The 18,981-nt window shown below is 42.2% G+C and overlaps 1 protein-coding gene across 9 annotated transcripts in view; it reads right to left on the bottom strand.

Annotated features, from left to right (window-relative positions):
- The window catches only part of NRXN2 (neurexin 2), a 2,155,080-nt gene that overhangs the window by 1,049,447 nt on the left and 1,086,652 nt on the right, over window positions 1–18,981 (bottom strand). For all 9 annotated transcript variants that reach the window (XM_078660761.1, XM_078660766.1, XM_078660765.1 and 6 more), the window contains one exon: window positions 15,443–15,744. In XM_078660761.1, coding sequence (XP_078516887.1) covers window positions 15,443–15,744 — 302 coding nt within the window. The remainder of the gene's footprint in view (window positions 1–15,442; window positions 15,745–18,981) is intronic.

The raw sequence follows: 18,981 nt of genomic DNA, 5'->3' as shown, positions 1-18,981 counted from the left end.
CCGACAAAGCCCATAGGACTGGCCTCACCTTTATATGCTGCTTTTCACGCGCGAAATATGTAACATGCATTTGATGCAGACAGTGTTTGCTTTGCTTATCTGACCAACTGTTGACTTGCGGGACCCGATATATGGCTGCGGAAAGTCATGGCAATGTTTATTCATTCATGTATTTATCATAACTTTCTATACCATTCATTAATAAGTAATGTAGGAAAATATGCTTTTTCCTGGTGACCATGAATACCATACTGTCAAGGCTATACCATAGACGGCCATATCTGGAGCTAAGATACTGTCCATTCCATTTTTAGGGGGGTTGTGCAATGAGGGGAGGGTGGAGTGGCAAGGGTGACACTGGCCCTCAAGCAAGCAATTGTGCCCCCTGCTCATCCCGGGCAGATATAAAATGCAGACATTATTGGGCTGCAGTGGGCCCCTCACACTCCTTAGCCCTAGGGTGACCACCTGGCAAAGAGACAAATTCTGGGCAGTGACTGTAAAAAATCAGGACAAAGGGTCAAAATTCAGAGCAAAAATTCAGGACAAATGGTTTGTCTGAATCAGTCATTATGGTGCGTATTTGAGATCATGGAATCCAGCATGGCAGGGTGTCCCTAAATTCACATGATCCCGCACTCTTCTCTATGCAGAGGGTGTCTTCGCTGTTGAATGGTGGTCCTTGTTCCAGTGTCACAGCACTTGCCATCAATAGTAAATTCATTGATATTGGAGATTACTCTGCCATTTGGGGCTTAACAGTTTGGCAGTCAGTAAGAGAGGTTGATTCGAAAACAGTTTGCTATTAGGAGGCTAAATCAACAACTCTGACTGGGACATACAAATCCCTGAATTTTTTTTACACACGCTTTCTGGAACGAGGACCTGAGAAGGAAGACTCCGACATAGGAGATAGGACATTGTGCCTAAATTGGCACATGATAGCGACACGGCTCTTATCAAAGTTACCTTTTCATTCCAAGAAGCAAGGACTCCCCCATAGGAGGGATAACGAGTTCTATAAAAAGATCCACCTTTTTAACAAATGGGTGACTTTGTGATTCGGGATATACTCGCCCTTGCTGGAGTGGAAAATCACTGAAGACTCCCTAATTGGAGAAATTACGTTTCAGTGCCAAGATACAAAGATAAGCCCTGAAGAAGCCCGTGCTGGGTGAAACGCGTAGGCTGTGGATTTTATGAATTACAATAAAAGCATTTGAAAACTACGTCATCTGTTGGAAGATTCATCACTCCTGTCATCTATTTATGTCTAATGTATGGCATCTGAAGCCAATAATATATATGATACACGTTGCCTCTCCACATTTGTGTAAAAAAAACTCCCTGAAATCCCATATATGACATATCTACAGGCCCCGGGGGCAGCCAGCAGATACCAGTTACCACTCAAGTTCAGGAGCGACTGGCACAGATTGGGTGGTGGCGGATGCAGGGAAGGGGTAGAGGGGTAAGGTGGGGTGTATATTTCGCTACTGAATTTGCTAAAACGCAAAAGTCATCAGAGTATGAATACATGTGTATCAGTTAAATAAATGTTGAAATTTACAATTTTTTACTCCACTTATTTGCAAACCACAAAATAAATATGGATAAATACTACTAAGATAGCCACAAAATAAATATGGATAAATATAGAGGAAAATGTAAAAAAAAAAAATACCATAAACTGGGAGCCCTATTTATGACCTATAACCCTTTCCCCGTGTCTCAAAGTAGGATAACAGGTATATAAAAGTCATTATAAGTAAAACCTTTATTTGTCAATAATATGTATAAGTCGGCAATGCCCTCCCCGCCTGTAATTCACACGCTACGTTCTTACGACATAACACATGTATATTTCCCAAGCCACATTCCCAGGCACAGCTTGGAAATCAAGAAAAGACTGCACACCATATTTTTTTCTTTGAAAGCCTGTATAAAGCCCCACTGGGTTAGCTGCAAGGGAGAGGAGACTGTTTCATACCGAGAGACGCTCTAAAGGACAGCCACAGAATACGCCCAGGGGCTTGGATTCCTGACAACACAAGGACTGTGCTTGTTCCAGATAAGCTAGATGAAAGGTATGTGGGGATTTGGGGATATTTCTACAGATCAACAGCAAACACAACGCAGGATTCTGTTAGGACTTTAAAATGTTAGGTATACTTTTTTGCATGTAGTTTTTCCATAATATCTTTTACTAATGCACTTATTACTGCTGTAATTGCTTTTTACTTTGTATACTCTACTTTAGTGCGTTAAAAAGATATGTAGCAGCATCGCTATTGGATTCATTCGCTTCTCAGCACAAGAGGTGGGTGAAACATTCCAGTGAATTCATAACCATGAAAATTCTTTCAACAGATTTTTTTATGAGGAACAGATTTGCTATGTTTTTTGCAAATGTATTTTGCTTTATGAATTTCCATGTTTCTTGCAGATTTTGGAGGCTTGTGGGTGAACTGCAGTGTAATCCGCGAAATGGTAGTGACATTCAGCGGCAGCTCCACCACTAAGACGGAGGAATGTCGCCCCCGAAAAATAAAATTATAATAACCAATGTTATTATCATTTTAGTTTTCCGTTTCCTGGCAAGGGGCGGGCTGGGCTACCAGAGAAAGGGCCAGGGGGAGGAGTGGTGAGCACACTCTAAAGTGCACATGACAGTTTGGCCGTCCGTCTTGGGCCCGCCAAACCGTCATGTGCACTGTGCATGATCTCCACCGGCTAAAATGCACAGCCTGGGTGGAAAATGTGCACAGGCTCCCACTCCCTCTCTGAGCGCTGAACGGTGCCAAACGACGGTGCTTAGACCAATCACAACGCTGCTGTAAGGCAGCTTCGTGATTGGCTAGGGGAGTCAGGAGCCTAAGTGCTTCCTGGTTCCTGCTGTCGAGGAGCCGAAGAGGACAGAGAGGCAGGGCTGGTCAGTCGGCCGGCCTGCAGGTGAGAGTTTTCTTTTTATTTTTTTATTTTCCCCTAGCCCCCTCCCCCGCCTCACCACACCTGTTAGTTAGCGGCTGCCACTGGTGGCATTTCAATCCTCACTAATAATTCTGCGGTTATTTCAGAGATGTGAAGTCAGCAAAACGAGGAATTGACACACTGTTCCATTTTCTCATTTTGTAAAACAAAAATTACCCAGGTCTACCAAGGAACAATGTAGTGGAGCCCACCCAAACAAATTATCCTGCTAGGGTCTCCGGCAGGTCGGTAGCAGTTGCCTATTGACCCATCCCTATGAAATATAGCCAGTGCCAGATTGGCCTATAGGGGAATCTGGCAATGCCCAAAGGGGCTGGTTGATTAGCGAGTAGGATTTTCCTTTACCTGTTTGTGGGTCTGTGATATGGTCTGATGGGCTGGTTGTTACTGTTGATTTCTCTACTATTACCACAAACATTGCATGCAGCAAGCACAAATGCATACAAGCTCTATTATGTCGCAAAAAAACGTATACAGTGTTTTTACAAGTTCAAAACTACCCTGATTTGCGAATGTCAGACACCTTTTTAGCTATCTAATTTGCTAATGAGAGTCAGTTTAATTTTGGTGCTCAAACATATTTTCTGTTCTAGCTCGAACCTTTATATAGCCCACAGGTAAGTTAAAGAGCCCCTTTTCTGTTTCCTAAGCTCTGTGGGCTGAACAACTTTTTATCTGCATGGGTATGAGGGCTAGGGGAAAATGCACATGGAAGATCCCTAAGGGAAATATACACAGGGAGGTCAATACTTCTGATTCATATCAGTTTGAATCATGTGTGGTTGGGCTCTGGATGTGGAAGAACTGATGCCATTTCTGAATTGAGATGGACGCACCTTGAGGGCAACAGTCTGCCTAAATGCTGGTCTCATCGTAATCATTCTAAACGATTGTTGCAAGCCAGACCTTTTACCATTGCCAATGCTTGTTTCTCCACTGTATCTAGACGAATCACTTAGGACATATTTGCAGAAAAAATGCTTTGCTTCTGGAATTTCAGCAGGGGTCATTTGGAGCCAGCCGGTACAAGCTTTGTGCATAAATTCATCAACAGGATTTTGTAAGAGGCCTGACTTGTTTGCAAAGCCCATTTGAACCTTACACCTTACTAAAGGATATGCTTGCACTTTGCATATGTGTTAAATGCAAAAACCTAGACAGACAGACTTTAAAGGCTGCATCATTTGAATGAAGTGCCTATGGGAGGCAAAAAAAACAGTCATGCTGCTGTATTTATACCAGGTGCTTAGTGTAGAAGGCCTGATTGGCCGGGAAACATCCTTTACAACACAACTTTTACCACGCAGTGCCTTTACGACGCAACTTTTACAATGCAAACCATTACAACGCATTGCGCTGGGGGCGCTCTAGGATAGGGAATACGTTTAATTTACTATCCAACACCTTCCCTAGTGTCCACGGGGACTGGAGTTGGAATAGTAAATTAAACTATTCACTATCCAGCACCCCAAAGCGCTATGCGTTGTAAAGGTTTTCGTTGTAAAAACCGCGTTGTAAAGGCATGCGTGGTAAAAGCATGCGTTGTAACGTCATACATCCGATCGGCCATCAGACGGCACAAATTGTTCTTGGCGCTTAGCACAGAGTGTAAACTCTGCACTAATTCCACCGTGGACGTAGCAGACATAAAAAAAGAGAAAGGTTGGGGGTGGAATGCTTGAATTAGTGTCAGCCACTGGTAATTACTCTGGGTCGAATCTCAGTCCAGCCTATGTTTTTCTCACTGTGCAATGGCAGATAGGGATCCGCCATATACATATCAGCTGTTATCCACTTCCAATAGGGATAGTCCAGGCTGAACTGCTAGACCACGTCCCATCCAAGCCACAGGCTGGCTTCGATCGTGTTGGACCTTATCAGTGAGGTGCAGCTTGCATCCTATGGCAGAGTGAGCTATGGCACCCACACCTGGGCATACGTATCGCACATAGGGCATCACACTGAGATAAAAAGTGTTTAATGGAATGCTTGAGTTAGTCTCAGCCACTGGTAATTATTCAGTATGTATGTATGTGGTAATAAATGGCTGACTCCTACTCCTAATGGACATCAGCATTAAGCACTGAAATACCAGTTTATTTTCCTTTGTGTGTCACAGACAAACCACAGAAGCAAACAAGTCAACAAATCAGAGACCGTACTACCAATCAACATAATAATAATGACTACTGGGATGGGGAGTGTAGAGAAAATGAGACCCAGTCAGGAGTGGCATACAGTGGGTAAAATTGGTGAGCATAGACATAAAGGAATGATGACAAAAAATAAAATGAAAGATATCGTGAGAAGCAATATGAAAAGGAGGACAGAGAGAAGTATGGATGGGGAAACAGAGGAGGAGAGTATACATAGAACAGAAAAGTGGTTTGAAAGAGTCATGCTCTCTCGTCCAGGGTGGGGGCTATCTGGGGTTCCACGGTGCACAAGAAGCCAGGCCTGCTTGCGCCAGGTTCCGCGACACCTATGTGCAAGCGGTGCAACTGCGGTTTATCTTCGCCCTGTCACGCAGGACTCCGGGAGCTTGAATACTGCAGGCCTCCCGGCGCAGGCTCGGCCATACATCAATGCGGCATCCAATCAGGGCTCTGATCCAAAGGGCAACGTCGTAGAATAAAGAATTTTCCCTCCACTGGACTTCCAGAGGAGGACAGACTGTAATTTATACACATCATGGCACCTCAACCAATCTTCTGCAGCGAGGGATGTTAATCCAATGCTGCAGAGCATGCTGCCTTCTACACGAAGAACGCCATAGGTGAAGGGACGAGCCCTAACTCACCCAGGCAGATTTCAGCCCCAGTTAAAGTACTCTCTAATGTCCAGCTCGATACTTTAATCTGCTATGAAGGGGTCAGTCGGAGAGATTATAGAGGACCTTGAATCTGCATGATCACTGGTCACTATACTACACGAGAACTATTGCATGGCAAAAACAACGCAAACACTACATCGGACTCACCACTGAGTCTCACGATAAGTGTAGTGTACGTGAATGGCGAGCTACACATTGTAAGTGAATTTGTATGTTTATCGAGCTTACTACCCCTGATGAGGCGTTGAATTGCTTTTCGGCGAGTAGCACGCGACTCCAGAACCCAAAACGGATTAGGGGTAGATTAGTATAGGGAAATATACGTTGCTAATTGGAGCAATGGACAAGTGAGTCTACTTGTTGGATTTCATACGAAAAGGAGGGATACAGAAAGGAAGAGTCTAGGAAGTGTTATTTGCGAGATCAAAGAGGTAAAATGAGGTTTGGGAAGAGTCAGAGGAGGGATAGAGGAGGGAAGAGTCGAGAAAGGGTTATTGGGAGATAATAGTAGTACAATGACATTTGGAAGAGTCAGAGAGTGGAGGTAGAGGATATATTGAGAGAGGTATAGGACGAGACATAGAGCATACATTGGAGAAAGTTCAAGGTTTTTTTTTATTTTTTCTACAATAGCATTAATGTACTAAATATGTAGATACATAACTACAAAGAAAGGTATACATGCATATATAGAAAATGATGAAGAGATACAGTTGTATGATATAAAGTCCCATATGTGCATGTATGGATAAATAGTTTGAAACTCAGACTTTCGAGGGCTGCTATACATACCACAATTTTTTGTGTATTTGTATTAATATTTTTGGGGTAAATTTGGGCATTTTTGTTTATTTACTTGTTTATATTTGTTTATAAATAGTTACTATGTGCATATCGTTCAATGTCCTCCATCTGGATAGAAGAATTTGGGGTTCAAGAGAGGCAGCCTTCCAGGGAAATCCTGGTAAGGTCTGCTCTGGAAATAGCTTCTGTGATCGGGAATATAGCTACACAATTTATTGTATCCATGCCCAAGTAGAGCAAATGTCCTTTCCCTCCTTGTTTCACTTTCGCTTTGTCCTGTATCTTACTACTCACCCTCTTTTAAAACATCTGTCTGTTTACTTTTAAGGGACAAGTTATAGGGGGTGATCACATTCTAATGTGGCCAAACTGTCCAAGCATCCTCAAACACGCTGAGACCTTTAGTCGACATACACTTAAATTGTTGCTGTGGCTTTAGCATGGTTCCAACATGGTTTGTCTCAGGAAGGGTCATATGGTAATGGGGAGCACGAAGTTTAACATGTGAATGCATAAACTGAAAAACACATGCACTGTAAAAAGATCTACTTACAGATATTAGCACTGCACAAATATCTCTCTACAAATGTATCAACATGCACCCAAACTCATGTACTTGCCCCCAATGTACAGGTGCCAGGGTAAGAATAGCGTATTAATACGTTAATTTGGTAGGCGAGAGGTGATGCTGCTTGATTTAGGCATTTAAACAAATTCAGTATTTTGTTGAGTGATATTGCCTCATTTTCGTGATATTTAGCAGGCACAAAATTATGTATGATTTTCACCCGCAGAAGACTGGTTCAAGCAGAAAAAGTCTTGCAGAAACAGTAAAGCCACAGTAAAGAGACATTTTCTCCTCGAACCAGCCTCCAGCGGCATTTTGGGTGATTCTGGAATGCAAAGTAGGCTCTCATGTCCAGCTTTCACGCCAGATAACATCAAGTGCATTTCTCAAAATCTTGTTCAATTTCATATAATGTCTTGCTGAGGTAGCTCTAATGCACAGTGAGAAGCACTCCTAGGGTGCAAGCAATCTTCCAGTTGATCCTCAACAGCGATCACCTCACATTTTCTTTCAAAGGGGGATAATTAATGTTTTCTCTAGAACCACCTTCGATCTAAGATGGTTTCCTCAATAACGCTTTCCTTCAATTGTTTAACTCGAATACTCATTCTTTTAAGATTCAATCTTCATTTTTAAGGTCCACTGCTTTGTTGTTCGGTTAATTTGTTTTCACTTTACACTGTCCATTGGCCAGTGTTCTGACCAGTGGTCAGTGTGCCCCTGAAACTGCAAAAATCTGCCGTAAGGGGATTCTCCATGATCAACAGTTCTGTGGAAAGACAATTTGAGGCTATGGCCTCCATGCCTGTCTGGGGTGGAGCAGAGACATCCAGGTTTGCGTGTCTCCTTTGCGCGTGATGATCCTGAACAAAAAGGGGGACTGCACCGCATGTGGAGAACAAAAACATAAAAGAAGAAAAGGGGAACAATCAAATTCCCAGCGAGGCAGGAGTTGTTCAATAATTCTTAGACATATTTCAGAAGTAGCATTTAGCTTCTTGGCCTGAAAGTGTGAACAATGGCTAATCGCAAAAAGGCAGCGTGTCATCCCAGACCAGCAAGTCATTTCATGCCTTATTTCAAAAAGATGGCCAGACTTTTGAGATGACACTTCCTTGCTTCCCATCCAATATTGCTGAGAACCCTTCAAAAACAGAAACCTAATAGAGATGAGGAAAGAAAGCTACAGAGATCACTTGGTGTTATGTATTGGTGGCGAAAAGGGCTGGGATTTGCTGGGAGTGGAAGTGAGGCTATGTAGGATAAAAACACAACAAAAGAGAAAGAAACTAAAACGGAAGGCGGGGTAGAGTACTAGAAAGAGTGTGGAGCGAGAGGAAGGGGAATATGAGAAGCCAACAAAGAAAGAGAATGAATGTGAGGTAGGCAGAGGCTGAGGGAATAATAAATGGAGGAGACATAGACACAAGGTGAGAAAAGAAAAATGTGACACAAATGGAGAGATCAAAATTGATGAACATCATGTTGCTAGATGGGATGAAAGAGGAAGGAAGGACTCAGTTGGGAGCGAGTTGAAATAACTTAGCAAGGCAGTAAGATAATTAAAAGGATGTCAACAGATTTGCTCCATTGGGAAGTGTGGGTACAACAAAAAACAACAAGCATTGGTAAATGCATTAGGTTTCGCCTATGTGATCAATAATAATAAGATTTATTTTTGTTGTACGTTGTAACTTGCTGAGTAGTTGTACAATATATGTCACAGAAAGTCTGTTAAAGTGTTATGACTTGTTTATGTACAAAATGGTAATATATTGTGTTGTTACTAGTGGTATAGTGTGTGTAAGTGATACAATTTAGAAGAATTAATTGAAAGAGGGAAATAATAGAATTAATTGATGTAATAGAAATATTTGGTGTTTAGAGGTGTCCCTAGAGCTTTGGGCACCCTGTGTCATTGCACCTTCTGCACCAATAAAATCATTACCCTAGTACCTGCAAGGTAATTAAACTTGCACCTGCGCATTTAGTAGTTAAATATAGCAATATTTTGTGTTTAGAGGAGTTCTGACAACTTGTGGCCCCAGTGCCAGCGCAGTTGCAGCACCATTAAAATCATGGCCGAAGTGCCTGCAAGGTAACTACACGTGTGACTGCTTATTTTTCAGTTAAATATAGCAATATTTGGTGTTTAGAGGAGTTCTGACAACTTTTGGCCCTCTGCCACTGCACACGCAGCACCACTAAAATCATGGCCCTAGTGCCTGCTAGATAACTGCCCTTGTGACTGCCTGTTTAGTAGTAAAATTTAGCAATATTCTGTGTTTAGTGGGGTCCCTAGAGCTTTTGGCCCCGGCACTACTGCACCTGCTGCACCATTCAAATCAAGCCCCTTTTAACTGCAAGATACCTGCAACTGTATCTGACTGTATAGTAGGAAAACATAGCAAAATTAAGTGTTTCGAGGAGGCCATGACAAAGTTTGGGCCCGGTGCACCATTTAAATTATGACCCTGTTGTATGGAAGGTAGCTGCAATTGTGACTGCCTGTTTAGTACTAAAATATAGAACTATTAGGTGCTTAGTGTGGTGCCTAGAGCCTTTGGTTGTGGTGCCACTGCACCTGCTGCACCATTCCAATCATTGCCCTATTGCCTGCTAGATACATTCACTTGACACTGTCTTGTTTAGTAGTAAACTTTAGCAATAATCTGGGTTTAGTAGGGTCCCTTACGTTATTGGTCCCAGGGCCACTGCACTTGCTGCATCATTCAAATCAAGTCCCCTTTAACTGCAAGGTAACTGCCTGTTTATAAGTCAAATAAAGCAAAATGATGTGTTTAGAAGAGTTCTGACAACTTCTGAGCCCAGTGCATTACACCTGCTACACCATTCACATCGTGGCCCTGTTGTCTGCAAGGTAAAAGCACTTGTGGTTGCCTGTTTAGCAGTAAAATACAGCAATATTAGGGGTTTAATGGGGTGCCTGGAGCTTTTGGTCCAGGTGCCACTGCACCTGCTGCACTATTGAAATCATAACCCTAGTGCTTACTAGATAACTGCACTTATGACTGCCTGTTTAGTTGTAAAATGTAGCAATATTAGGTGTTTAGAGGAGTTATGACAACATTTGGCCCGGGTGCCACTGCACCTGCTACGTCATTTAGATAAAACCCCTTTCAATTGCAAGGTAACTGCAATTGTGACTACCTGTATAGTAGTAAAATATAGCAATATTAGGTGTTATGAGGAGTCCTGACAACTGTTGGGACCAACACCACTTCACCCGCTGCACCATGACCCTATTGTCTGCAAGATAACTGCACTTGAGACTGCCTGTTTAGTAGTAAAATATAGCAATATTTGGTGTTTAATGGAGTTATGACACCTTTGGCCCCTTGAAACTATCCCTGCTGTGCCACTTAAATGTAGCCCCTTTCAACTGCAATTGTGACTACCTGTTTAGTAGTAAAATATAGCAATATTAGGTATTTAGGGGAGTTCTGACAACTTTTGGGCCCCGTGCCCCTACACCCACAGCACCATTCAAATCATGACCCTATTGTCTGCTAGGTAACCATACTTGTGACTGCCTGTTCAGTAGTAAAATAAAGCAATTTTAGGTGTTTAGTGGGGTGCCGAGAGCGCTTGGTCCTGGCATCACTGCACCATTGAGATCATGACCCTGGTGTCTGCAAGGTAATTGCGCTTGTGACTGCCTGTTTAGGTTTACATTTTAGCAATAATCTGGGTTGAGTGGGGTCCCTAGAACTTTTTTCCCCAGTGCCATTGCACCTGCTGCACAAATCAAATAATGACCCTGTTGCCTACATGGTAACTGCACTTGTGACTGCCTGTTTAGTAGTAAAATAAAGCAATTTTAGGTGTTTAGTGAGGTGCCTCACGCTTTTGGGCCTGGTATCACTGCACCTGCTGCACCATTGAAATCATGTCCATGTTGTCTGTAAGGTTACTGCACGTGTGACTGCTGTTTAGCTTTAAATTTTGACAGTAATCTGTGTTTAGTGGGGTCCCTAGAGCTTTTGGCTCTTGTGCCACTGCACCTGCTGCACCATTCAAAACAAGTCCTTTTTACCTACAAGGTAACTGCAATTGTGACTACCTGTTTAGTAGTCAAATATAGTAATATTATGTGTTTGGAGGAGTTCTGACAACTTTTGGGCCTGGCGCTACTGCACCTGCAGCACCATTCATATTGTGACCCTGTTGTCTGCAAGGTAACTGCACTTGTGGCTGCCTGTTTAGCAGTAAAATATCCCGTAACCAAAACTGGGTCTGGGCTCACGGGCAATAAGGACAAGCCTCACTAAAAACGACAAACCAAAAACAAGCACCAGTATTGCCCACTATTTAGGAAGGGGGCCTGAAATGTGCCACACAACTTACTCAAACAATCAGTAAGTCTTTGGAAACATTATTTATTCCAGAGTGAATCTATTATTTTTATTTCTCAATTTATATCAAACCATCATTGCACGATATTCACATATTTATATACAACAATATTTACACTCCACATTTATTATATACAACAATTCTCACATTTGGTACCACTTTCAGCCATGCATCCACATCCTCACAAACATGAAACAATTGACATCGATTTACACATAACATATAACCAAAAAATTGATTCAGAAGAGAACAACACAGGAAATCAAATTAAACATTAGGAAATTAATTGTGATTTCTAGAAAATATCCTAGTGTTGTATAGAACGGTCTACGCGTTTCGAAAACCCTTTATTTTGAGGGAATTCTCGTCAGGACCACGTAGCTCAAGGTGCTTGTTTTCTTAAACCTCAAGGATTATCCATCCGCTTGTACCGCAATAGTCAATTGGAGTGTAGAAATGTGTTAAGTTTTTGTGAAGACAGAGTATATTTGAGTACTGCCGGGGGGTTCCGTCCGTGTGTGAGGTGTGTCCCCGTTTATGCTGTATTTTCTTATCAGCCGCTGTCTTCAAGTTCTATGTCGGCGTACATCCACAGCCTCCGTTAGTGGAAGACCAAATCACAATTCATTTCCTAATGTTTAATTTTATTTCCTGTGTTGTTCTCTTCTGAATCAATTTTTTGGTTATATGTTATGTGTAAATCGATGTCAATTGTTTCATGTTTGTGAGGATGTGGATGCATGGCTGAAAGTGGTACCAAATGTGTGAATTGTTGTATATAATAAATGTGGAGTGTAAATATTGTTGTATATAAATATGTGAATATCGTGCAATGATGGTTTGATATAAATTGAGAAATAAAAATAATAGATTCACTCTGGAATAAATAATGTTTCCAAAGACTTACTGATTGTTTGAGTAAGTTGTGTGGCACATTTCAAGCCCCCTTCCTAAATAGTGGGCAATACTGGTGCTTGTTTTTTGGTTTGTCGTTAGCAGTAAAATATAGCATATCTCTTGTATATTAACGTTATTTTTAACATGCAATCTTTGCCACAACATTTACAATTTGATCATAATGACTAAATAGATTAAGTTGAAAAAAGCAGTCCGATAATGCCTACAAATGCAAAGAAAAGTACTGAGGCATGAATAGGAAATGCCACAACTAAGTAATAAAAAGCAAGCATTCCAGCATACTGTTAGAGGCTGTCTGCCTTTTCCGTGGGAAGAGATCTTATCTTGACAGTGAATGGGACTTAAACAGTGTGAACAGATCTAGTAGAAGTATTGTAAATGCATGAAGACAAGGGAAGTTAAAAAAAGTTCCACACAAAAGCGAATGAACACTGTAATTCAGCAATGGGAACTGATAAGACCCCCTTTTAAGATAAATTAAATGCAAGATTTCACAAGCACAGTGCAAGTGCTGTGCAGGCGAAACCTAATAATAAAAAATAAATTTTCAGAAGAATTAACAGCAACAGCAGACAGCCAATCACAGAATATAAATTCTCTCAGACCCATTCACCACACAGACTCTGCTGCATTCAACAATCATGGGAAGACGCAGTAGCCAATCAAAACATGGATCATAGCTACTAAAAAAGCACGTTATGAGCAAACATCGATTGCAAGCAAAACAGCTATTTGTGTTTTTTTTTTTTTTTTTTAAATACTAAGAACAGAAATCAACGAATTACATAATTCTCTCAATGTGCATCCTGAGGCAGGCACTCTCACCAGGTGATTGGTTTCTCTGATTCATTGTGTTCGATAAGGTCTGCTGATACAAATTTTGACCCTCAAGGGAAGAAGGTAACACATCTTTAGAACTCAGAAGCACTGTGTGACAGCTGTTATTATCAGCAAAGAAAACTGCCTATCCCCTGCCAGTCCTTAACTCACCGACAAAACATGATTTTCATTGCCTGACTTTGTTCTGTATCCTGAGCACCTAGACCAGTCTTGTGCGACAACTACCACACCAACTGGATTATTTACTAATGTTTTGCGTAGGTGCTCACGTGGTCAAAGCGGCACTAAGCACTGCACAGATTTGCTTACCATTAAAAAGGCCCATGGGAAAATTGTGCACCCACACAACTCTTAGTAAATTGAGGCTCCACTATCCTTGCCTCTGATTGACAGCTATTTCACTTCACAGACACTACAGTACCGAATACCGAAAGAACAGATGGCCCAGTTACAGAAAGTTTGCACTGCTACAAAAAATAGGGCAAATCAACTTTGACATATTTAGCTAATTGAGCTGTTCAGACATCAGCAAACGAACTTAGCTCAAGTCCACTTTAAGAAATATTTTGTTTCAGAGAAGGGAAAGTTAATTGTTGAAACACTACTAAACATAGATAATACATTTTTGCATTCATAACATATTTACTGCATACAAATCGATGTACTTGTATAATAAAGATTTTGACAAAGAAACCTATTTTATCATCAACTTTCTTTTAAAGAAAATAGGTTAATGTGATTTTAATAATTGTTGCTATTTGTGTAATAAAAACTGGAACAAATTGACTTTAATTCACACTCAATCCCAACTTTTACATTTGACACGCTGAAAAAATGTCAGTACTTTTAGCTTAAAGTTTTCACCCTCATACGAAAATTTAGGACCCGATTCACAAAGGTAAAGTTAGACCAAAACTCTATCTTGGACCAAAAGTCCACCTTTACTACTTTTCAGAATTCACAAAGGTAAGTTACTACTAGTAACTTTACTATGAGTAATTTTACTTAATAGAAAGTTTTTTTATAGTAAAGTTACTAGTTGTAACTTACCTTTGTGAACACTAAAAAGTAGTAAAGTTAGATTTTTGGGCCAACTTTACCTTAGTTTGGAACAAGTGATCCTTGCACCACTTCCTATTACACAGGTAGCAAGAATTAAACTAATGGATTTGCTCAGTTTTTGCATATGACAAAAGTGCAATTTTTTTGTAACAGAGGTACAGTGCTCCCAGCTGCAGAATCCACTTTTTTTAGTGAGGGCAAAGCACAAGCGGGTGAGCACATCCAATAATCAGCAAGGGGCAAGAATGAAGGTGCAAAAAGCAATCCCGAACAACTGTGAATCTAGAATCTTTAACAAAACTCGTCATCGAGATTTGAACAGGCCTGCAGGCCAATGAGCTCTGCAGCTATTCTGTATGGAAAAGCACCTGACACTATTCAGGGAGAGGGCTCAGGTGTGAGACTTGCAGTCCATCTTGCCGTTCATTCCCCAGACTCGGCTGTTAGGATGTTAGAGACTTGTGACACATGCTGGATTTCTATGTGCTTGTGTATTGTCAGTTAGAATGGCGCCACATTTGCTGCGCAAAACTCCGTGGAATTGTGAGACGGTTATCAGCTGTGACTGGTGAACCTAGGCTGGTGGACTAGAAGGTTCATCCGCCGAACCTGACATTTAGGGTTCAAAGAGGTCTGGCCCAGGGCAGTTAAAAGGGAGTTAAGGCTACCGGCTGGCAGAGATCAAGGTGTGTGATGCTAGGCACCACATATGGTCTCAGAGGTAAACAAGAAGCTCATTCTGACACTATTGGCTCCGTCTGTCAGGCAGGGAAGCAAGTATAGAGGAGAGGGAAAAGCAGCTTGACTTCAGGCACTGACCGGTGAAGACATGCCCACCTGTGAGCAGTGACAGTGGTAGAAATCTACAAGGTGTTGAGCAAAGGACCAGTGTATGGACTGGAGAATAATGCAGTGACTTTTAGCTGGTCTCCTGGAACCTCTAGATTGGTGTGGAGCTTGGGCTCATGTTTTTAGAAGGAACAAATCTCATAGCACCCGATTCCCCTCATTCTGCACAATCCACCCAGAAGAAAGAGGTAGAGATTTACCTGGCGCAGGTTCCGTGTCACGCGGACATCGTGCCAGTTGTTGTCGTTGAATTTACCATTGACTGGCTCCACCAGCGCCTCGAAAGCCCCTGATCCGAGGTTGATGACCAGCCACACAGCGCCACTCTTCAAGGACAGGTTGACGTAGTCAGCAGACTTGCCCGTGTGCAGCATGAGCCCGTTGCGCTGAAGGGTGCGGAAGGAGAGCGTAATCTCATCTGTGCTGCTTTGGATGGGGTTGTGGGACAGGTCGTAGCAGAAGAACTCATTGCCTTTGAAAGTGGCGAGGAACTCTTCCTTCCCTGCAGAGATTGGATGAGAGGAGACAAACAGGGTGAGATCTGACCAAACACACACACACACGTATGTTCCTGCAAAGTCCTCCTTTCCCCAGATATGAAGAAGAGAGCAAGGTTACCAAACGTATAAATACACACATACACAACAGAGTGCTCCACCAGCAGAGCTAATTTATGTATAATTATCCCCTGTAGCAGTAGATGTATGCTTGTATCCAGCCCATAAAGTAGACGTTCTAGGTCTGTAATCAACCAAAAAACAAAGGTTATTGTCTGTAAGTAGTGGGAAAGCAAAGGACATATGCTTATTATTTGCAAGTATAAGTGGAGATATTTGAAGATAATCATCACCTACATCAAAGGTTATATTATTCTATACTGTCAATTACATTGGGGATAATGTTTCCGAATTCACCTTACATATTATTCCAGAGCAGCCTTGCAGGGGAGAGCTTGAAAATGCTACCTACAGAAGTTGATGGCAAAATAAAAAAAGAGGAAAGGGGAAACAAGCACTCAAAAAGCCAATAGGTCTCGTTTATGCAAGAGCTATTGGCTTCAACAAACTGTTTTAGTCATGTTGTACACCAGAATGGCTGCTGTTCAGCATTGCTAAAAGGTAAAGGTGTAGAAGGGAGTGGCATGGAGTATTGTAGAGTGGAATGGTGAAGAGTGGAGTACAGTGTCAGAGTGAAGTGGCATAGAGTGTTGTGTATTGGAGTGTAATAGAGGGGAGTTGCGTAGGGTGGCGTAGAGTAGAATAGACTGATGTAGAGTGCTTTGACATAGAATGTTGAAGAGTATAGTGGGTGGGGTACAGTGCAGCATCGTAGAATGCATTGGCATAGATGCAGAAGAGAGTGGCGCAGAGTTCAGCACTAGAGTTGCAGAGTAGAGTTTTGTAAAGAGCAGTGGTGTAGAGTGGCATAGAGTGCAGTGGCATAGAGTGTAGTGACATAGAATAGAGTGGTGTAGACAGCATTGGAGTAGAATAGTGGAAGAGTGCAGTGGTGTACAATGACTGAGTGCAGTGGTTTCGAGTAAAGTGGCGTAGAGTACAGTAGCACAGAGTTGAGTGGTGCAGAGTGGAGTAGAGTGCAGTGGCATAGAGTAGATTGTTTCAGAGTAGAGTGAAGTGACGTAGAGTGGTGCAGGATACAGTAAAGTGGAGTCGAGTAGAGTGATGCAGGGTAGAGTAGAGTGGTGTAGAGTAATGGCATAAAATTGTGTTTACTACAGTGGCATTGAGTGCAGTGGTGCAGAGTAGATTAGAGTGGCGCACAGTGGATTGGCATTGAGTGAAGGTGCGTAGAGTGGAATGGTACAGACCAGAGTGCATTGGCATAGATTGTAATGGCATAGAGTGCAGTGATACAGAGCGGCGTAGATTGTCATGGCATGGAGTGGGGTTGTGCATAGTATAGTGGAGTGGCCTAGACTGGAATAATGTAGAGAGCATTGGCGAAGAGTGCAAAGGTGTAGAAAAGAGTGTCGAAGAGTGCATTGGCATAAAGTAGAGTGGTGCAGAATAAGGTAGAGAGGATGTATGACGGTACAACGTGTGGTATTACCACGCGTACCTTTACAACGCAGGTTTTTCAACGCAAGTCGTTACAACGACTTGCGTTGGGGGGCGCTGGATAGTGAATAGTTTAATTTACTATTCCAACTCCAGTCCCCGTGGATAGTAGGGAAGGTGTTGGATAGTAAATTAAACTATTCCCTATCCTAGAGCGCCCTCCAGCGAAAGTCATTGTAACGACTTTCGTTTTAAAACCTGCGTTGTAATGGTACCGCTTTGTTAGGGTTTTGTTGTAAAGGTTGTTCCCCACAAGAGTGAGTATGGGAAAGCACTTTTATTGTGACTAGGTCATGTCCTAGACAGTTCTTTAAATGGGCAGGTACGGAGTACCTGCACTTAATTAATTTGAAAGGAAGAGTACCAGCACTGATGCATTACTTATATTAGGAGAGTACAGGCCCTTAATGGTAGTAAACAGATTTTTTGGATAGTGGGTACCTGAATTTCTACATGTATTTCTATATTTCCATTTTCAGCACCTGCCCTAGAGCACCCCTAATAACAGTACTGTGACTCCTCTACCGATCTGCTAGTGTACTGCGACATTGTTCTACAAAACCTTGCGCCTTTTCAAGATTCACTCCTTGTCTGATACACAAAACTCTACTAAGCATCCCCAGTCCTGACATAGTATCCCTAACCTAGCAACTGTTCCAGTACTGGGACCTTCATACCTCCAAGTCTAGTGCTGGACCCTGCCGTCCTTCACCACCACTACTTTTACAACCTATGCACCTCAAAGCTAGTCTGCATTACCCTCAGGTGCTCCTTTGCTGAAACCTGCCAACTGTATGCTGCTGACACCAACCAATGCACTGCAGTACTGACCTCTAGTACATGGTACTATTCTTCAATCGTCTAAATTAACAGAGAGATCCATACACTGGAGGCCATCAAGTACCATAAATGCATGGCTGAAAAGACAAAATAGAAAACCAACCCGCCCCCCACCCCCTCCAAAAAATTACCTTGATACAACACTTTAATTTCTTGAAATATATAGTGCTAAGGATCAACCCTCTGGCTCCCAAGCTTGTTGAATCCAAGATGGGCTCCTTATGTGACCCCGGACCCAAGAATTGTTTTATGATGCACAATGAACACTTTCAACAATTGGCATTGGATTTCATGTGGCCATAACACCATCTTCTTCAAATGATTCCTTAATCCAGAGTTCTTTGTTGGATGTATGACGTTACAACGCAGGCTATTACAACGCCTGCCTTTACAACGCGTTTTTTACATCGCAATCCATTACAATGCATAGTGCTTTTGGGTGTTGGATAGTGAATAGTTTAATTTACTATTCCAACTCCAGTCCCCGTGGACACTAGGGAAGGTTATTGGATAGTAAATTAACCTATTCCCTATCCTAGAGCGCCCCCCAGCGCAATGCGTTGTAATGGTTTGCGTTGTAATGACCGCGTTGTAATGGTAGTGCGTTGTAAAAGTTTCGTTGTAAAGGTTGTTTACCTTCTTGGTTGGTTCTGTCCCTGCGCCTTTTGTTGCCGAACCACCGCTGCCACATGCTCCTTCAAATATAACTCACTGATGATGGAGGACAGTTCTTTCACCATAGTGGTAAGGGCTTTTTGTTCTTTTTGGTGTAGTCCTTCCTCTTCGTGTGTTTTCCATCCCCTGAAGCATGAGTGCTTTAT

The sequence above is a fragment of the Lissotriton helveticus genome, chromosome 9, assembly GCF_964261635.1.
Source record: "Lissotriton helveticus chromosome 9, aLisHel1.1, whole genome shotgun sequence".
Classification (NCBI taxonomy): Eukaryota; Metazoa; Chordata; class Amphibia; order Caudata; family Salamandridae; genus Lissotriton; species Lissotriton helveticus.
The sequence above is the reverse complement of the archived record's forward strand: the minus strand, read 5'-3'. Positions and strand labels throughout refer to the sequence as shown.